Source organism: Tupaia chinensis, unplaced genomic scaffold (genome assembly GCF_000334495.1).
Source record: "Tupaia chinensis unplaced genomic scaffold, TupChi_1.0 Scaffold143970_1, whole genome shotgun sequence".
Classification (NCBI taxonomy): Eukaryota; Metazoa; Chordata; class Mammalia; order Scandentia; family Tupaiidae; genus Tupaia; species Tupaia belangeri.
Window position 1 is genome coordinate 382,561 of NW_006203821.1, and position 6,164 is coordinate 388,724.

Sequence of the window (6,164 nt, forward strand, 5' to 3'; positions counted from 1 at the left end):
TCCCGGACCCGGTGGCTTAAAACTCACGCCGGGCGCGTGTGCGTGCGTGCCCAAGATCCCGAGAGGAGAATGGAGGAGAAGTGATTGCGGCGTGACCATCCCCCCTGGGGGGTGATTTCTCGCTTTCTGTCTCTATGTCTCCCTTTGTCTGTCTGGTGAGCGCACGCGCCCTACAGTGAAAATCTCTCCAAAAAAAAAAAAGATATAATAATGAAATTCAGCATGGTCTCTTCTTCTAGAAAAAAAGTTATCAAGCAAAAGGTAGAGTATCTTGTCATTTGGGCACTTAGAAAATTTCTCCACTCAGCTCATTCATCCTCATTTCTATCTGAACTCCATGAAACACTGATGGTATTTATTTTACCTCTGTATCCTCTGTAGTTCCAGTTCCAGCTGAACTTGTGACAATCCCAAATCGCTCCTTCCTCTTTTTCAGCTTCTCATCATCTTCAGACTGTTCAGAGACAAAGAAAAGCATTGAAAGATCCTAGCCTCTCAAAGTAAATGAGAATAAAATTATTGGTCATAATATGCCATCCACTCTGTGCCAAGAACTACGGTCAAGTAAACAAAAAAAGAAAAGAAATTGAATACACTAGTAAACATTTTGTACCTAGAATGACTAAAAACTTCATTTAAGGTAGGGCCTCAATATTCATAAGACAGAACAAAGAAACAGTAAGAAAAACACATTAAACATGTTTCTATGCTCAAGAAATTCTGGAACCAGCCCACTGCTTAGAGGTTAAGGGAGCTAGATACCACACAGCCAACTACATGGTTTGAATCTCAAACCGAACTGCTTGAAAAACATACCAGGTACAGGTACATGCCTGCTTGAAATTTTAAATGGAGGGAGAAATGGAGAAGGGATTGCAGCATGACCATGTCCCACAGTAGGTGCTTTCTTCCTCTCCCTCAGTATCTCTCTCTCTCTGGCAAGCACACTTGCCCTTTAGTAAATAAAGAAATTTAAAAAGGAAGAAGGGGAGGGAGGAAGAAAAATAAATTAATTCATTCTGGCAGTTTAGATATGAAAAACTGAGGTTCTGGTAAGTAATACATAGACAACAGGTCGGTAGCAGGTACTCAAACTAATCGTTGAACACTGCTTACAAGTTCCATTTACTCACCAAGGAATGGAAGAGGAAGAAGGCCAGAATGATGGTGTTTCTGAAGAACTTACAGAGAAAGTCAAATGTTTGTTTGAAAGACCCAGTAAAGTCATAGAAGGCTCTAAAGAGTCTAAAATTATTATTATTTTTTTTTGCTAGAAGGCACATGAATTCGCCAAAGATGAGAGAGAGAGAGAAGAGCACCCTCCACATAGGGAATAGTCAAGTTGCAATCCCTGTGTTTCTCAAGCTACTAAGTCTAGGACTCAAACACCGCAGTCAGTCATGTGGGACTTGGCTACCTTAACCACCAGGCCACAGAGAAAGCCCAGTTCAAAATAATTTTGTAAAAAGGTGTCAAACTGAGAAAAAAAGGTATGTTAAGAGGACAACTATAGTTATCTAAGAGAGAGATTAAGAGAGAGATGCTCTGGATCTTTTCTAAGCACCCAGCAGATTTGTGAAAAATGTTTCAGCTTACTGGGAGTTGGAGTTGGTGATTCTATGGCTGAGCTACTGAGCTCCTATTCACACACTGAGCTACTGTTCACACACAACACTGTTTAATACAACAGTTTTGGATCTCTTCCAATCAAGACCTAAGTCTTACCTCTTTGTCCCACTTTAACAGTTTCTTCCCCACTCCCCCCCCCAAAAAAAAAACCCAGTCACTAGTAATCAAAAGCTAAACCTCAGGACCAGTAAACATCTAATCAAGTGGGCTCCCAGGTACCTCAACCTCTACCCAAGCAGGACTTTTTTTTCAAGACTGAGACACTCAGGGCCAGTCTGTGGCATGGTGGTTAAGACAGCTGAATTCCAGATTGCTGACTATGAAGCTCAAGTCCCAAATCAGGTAGATTGAGAAACATACTGGACACATGTGTGTGTATGTGTGTCCAAAATCCCCAAAGAAAAAAGAAATGGAGAAGAGACTAGTGTGACCATTCCCCATGGGGAGTGTTTTTCTCATTCTCCCACCCTCCACCAAGCATATACACCCTCTGACAAAATTTAAGAAATAAAAATAATGGGCCAGCCAGTGGCATGGTGGTTAAGAGTCTAGACTCCCACATGGCCACCCACGGTTTGAGTCCTGGCCCTGGCAGCTTGGTTTTTCATCCCCCATCCCCACTCTGTTTCTCTTTGGTCAAATTAATAAAAAATAAATGAAAATGACTGAATAAAGTTAAGTAAAATAATTCTTTAAAAATAAAATAAAAACAAAAACAGGGGCCAGCAGGTGGCATGGTGGTTAAGGCACTGAATTCCCATAAGGCCAACTGTAATTCAAGTCGTGGACCTGGCTTTGAAGGTTGGGGGCGGGTGTGTGTGCATGCACATCCAAAATCCTGAGAGGAGAATGAAGTAGAAAGGATTGTGGCATGGCCATGGGGGTGGGGGGGGCACTATGCACAGATTTCTCACCTTTCCTCTCATCGTCTCTCTTGGATGAATGCACACACCCTATGGCAAAACCTAAAAAACAGCTCCACTCTTTCATAATCTTAAGAGACCCTCTACTCTATACATACCTAATGGTTATAAATGAAAAAAGTGGAAAATGCCCTCACCATGCAGCAGAGCAGTTACTTTGACTTCATTTATGAAGGATAACGAACCCAAAAGGAAACCAGCTCAAAATAATTCAAACTTGAGGACAGCGGGTGGTATGATGGTTAAGGGTGCTGGAGTCCCACATGGTCAACTGCTGTTCAAGTCCTGGACCTAGCAGCTTGTTTTCTCATTTTCCCTCCCTTTCTCCTTTCTCTCTCTCTGTCCCTCTTCGGTCAAATTTAAATAATAAATAAATAAAGGTAAATAAAATAATTCTTAAAAAAATAATTCAAACTTCCTTTTACTCACAATAAAGTGCCTGTACATGCATGTGAGAGTAAGACTGAAGGTGAAAGAGAAAGAAAGAGAAGCATCCTCCACAGGGTCTGGCCAGGCCCCAGCTCCTTCCTCTTCACAGGAATTTTTCAGTACCTCTACACTCAATCCTAACTAAGAAAGAGGTGACTTTGTCCCTAAGACTATAGCAGTCATCCTTACAATCAAAAGCAGTGCAGATAGCTATAGCTTTCTGTGCTCAACTTGTTTAACTAGTCCAGCTCAAAAAAGGAATACATTCTCAGTCTTACTTTGACTCTTTCAGCTTAGAGAAAGATGTTCATTTCCCTTGCTTTTGGCTATACCCAATTTCTGGTAAATAGAAAGGGAGCTAAGAAAGGTTGGTAGCTCTGACAGAGTGAAGAATCCTATTCAGAGTTATCATTTAATCATTGTATATGAATAAATAATTTCCTACATAGTTTTTCCACCTTTAGCCATTACTACTTAAGTGCTTACTATATGCCAGGTACTATGTAGAGTTCTTTACAAATAGTTTTTCATTTACTTCTTATATATACTTACTACCCCATGTAGTAGGTATTATGATTAAATTCATTTCACAAATATGAAAATTGAAGACTAAAGAGATTAAATAAATTGCCCAAAGTCTTAGATAGTCAGTAGCAGAGCCAGGATTGGAACCCCGAAAACTTTATTCAAGAACCTATTTTCCTACCTTTACTGTCCCTGCAGGTATCTCACACAAGCATTTCTTTAGAACCATAGCAGAATGGAGGAAGTGCTAAACTTCCAAGGGAGAAGGATTGCCAGGAGCCTTGGCAAAGACTAGAGAATTACTTTAACCATTCCACACCCGTAAATAACCAGATCAATTCTAGGCTTCCACCCCTTTTCTATCTTACCAAATGCCTTGTTTATAGCTACCTAGAGATCCAGTGAAAAGACTGCACAATTAGTTATTTTATTTTTAAACCATAGGGTGTGCATACTACCTGTTGAGAGAGAGAGAGAGAGAGAGAGAAATCAATCCATCTACCCCCAGGGCAGACAGCCATGTTACAATCCCTTTTCCTCCACTCTATCAGGACTTCGGGCATGCATGTACCTTTGCCCGGTGTATTTTTCAAGCTACTGGATCTGGTATTCAAAATGCATAGTTAGCCATGTGGGATCCAGCTTCCTTACCACCACACCACCAGCTGGCCCTCTAACTAGTAATCTTATACTGAAGTTTACCAGGATCCTTGCTAAAAGAACTTGAGAATGATTTTAATTACTTATACATCACTAAAATAACTGGATCAATACTAGGATCCCAATCGCCCCTTTTTAAGACTTAATTTATTTAACTTAATTTGTTTATTTATTTAATTTGACCAGAAAGGGACAGAGTGAGAGAGAGAGAGAAAGTGAGAAAGCAAGATACCAGGTCCAGGACTCAAATCATGGTCTGCCAAGTGAGAGTCCAGTGCCCTTAACTACCATGCCACCATGCCACCTGCCGGACCCTCCCACCGCTTTTCTACCATACTATATGTCTTATTTATAACTGACTAGGGATCTAATGAAAGGACTCTGCAACTTTTTTTTTTTTTAATTTGCTACAGGGCACATGCACTCACCAGAGTGCCAGAAAGAGACAGAGAGAGAGGGAGAGAGAGACAGGGAAGAGGGCCATAACAGAATCCCTTTTCCTCTATTCTTCTGTTAGAATTTTGGGCATAAACACACACACCAACATGTTTATAAAGCTGCTGAGCCTGGGACTTGAATCCCGCAATCGGCCATGTGGGATCCAGCTGCCTTAAGCACCACACTACCTAGCTGGCTCCTAATTAGAAATCTCATATAGGGACAAGCAGTTGGCATAAAGGCTATATCGCTGGACTATCACAGTTCAAGTACTGGACCTGGTGGCTTATACTCATAGGGGGAAGGGGGGATGTGCATGTGCATGTATGCCCAAGATCTCAAGAGAAGAATGGAGGAGAAGGGATTAGGATGTGACCCTTTCCCATGAGGGGTGATTTCTCACTTTCTGTCTCTCTGTCTTTCTGGTGAGCACCCGTGCCCCATAGCAAAAACCTCTCAAAAAAAAAAAAAAAAAGAGAAAGAAATCTTATATTAAAGGGACCAGGAGATGGCATAATGGCTATGTCACTGGACTCCCATGTAGTCGACTGCAATTCGAGTCCTGGACCTGGCGGCTTAAACTCATGCCGGGTGCATGTGCGTCCAAGATCCTAAGAGGAGAATGGAGAAGGGATTATAGCGTGGTCATCCCCCCAGGGCGTTCTCATTTTCTGTCTCTCTGCCCCTCTCTGTCTTTCTGGTGAGTGCACGTGCCATATAGGAACACACACACACACACACACACACACACACACACATACACACACACACAAAACCTTATTTGTTTCGTTTCTACCTTGGGCTAATTGGCTATTCCATCTATTGAGATATAATAAAAGAATTAGGATTTCCAAAAAGCACAAGGGTGAAAAGTTTCCTATTTTCTTACTGGTGAACTTTAGTGTAAGATTTACCTACTTCATAGGATTGCTATGAGAAAAAGTTTTCTTGATTTTGTCTACTATCACTAAGATAAAAGTGAGCAAGGGATATAAATGGAGACTTCAAAATGATAACTTCCAGAATTTTCTAATGTATCTATCCTATTGTGCTAAGTCTCCTGTCAGGGGGAATAAAAGGCACATCCTTTCTTGGGGAGAGGCAGTATTATATAAATAGCTTGCTAAACTACCACTATCAACCTTCCCTCCCCCATTCAATTCAGTACTAGGAATACTTCGGTTAATTCAAATCACAGAGTAGAACATACTACTTTTAAAACCCATCCATTATCTTAGCTCAAACTCCAAAGCCACTCCTTTCACAAATCTCATGACAAAGACTATGTCAGTCTTTCCCCTGGTTCTTTATTTTGCTACATCCTGAAATGGAGAGTTTGAGTTTTAAATGAAATTTTCTGTAATTTGTTTTGCATGCAAAGGTGAGAAAGGAACAAGATACAAGCAAAGAAGAGTGGAGATACTCTTACCTAGCCACTTAAGGCTAGGATCAGAGATTTCTCCCATGAGCTTCCCTTCCTAATCAGATCTGGTGTCTCTCCTGGAGATCCAGGAAGAGCACCTGCTCCAAATCCATCAGGGGCTCCATAGGAAGAAAAAA

At 41.1% G+C, this 6,164-nt stretch overlaps 1 protein-coding gene across 3 annotated transcripts in view; it reads right to left on the reverse strand.

The window, feature by feature from the left end:
• Nucleotides 1–6,164, reverse strand: part of SARNP (SAP domain containing ribonucleoprotein) — a 90,117-nt gene that overhangs the window by 11,962 nt on the left and 71,991 nt on the right. For all 3 annotated transcript variants that reach the window (XR_337030.3, XM_006165567.3, XM_006165566.2), the window contains exon 10: nucleotides 365–454. Coding sequence is in view for 2 of the 3 variants with exons in the window: in XM_006165567.3 (XP_006165629.1) it covers nucleotides 365–454 (90 nt within the window). In the remaining variant the exon portion in view is untranslated. The remainder of the gene's footprint in view (nucleotides 1–364; nucleotides 455–6,164) is intronic.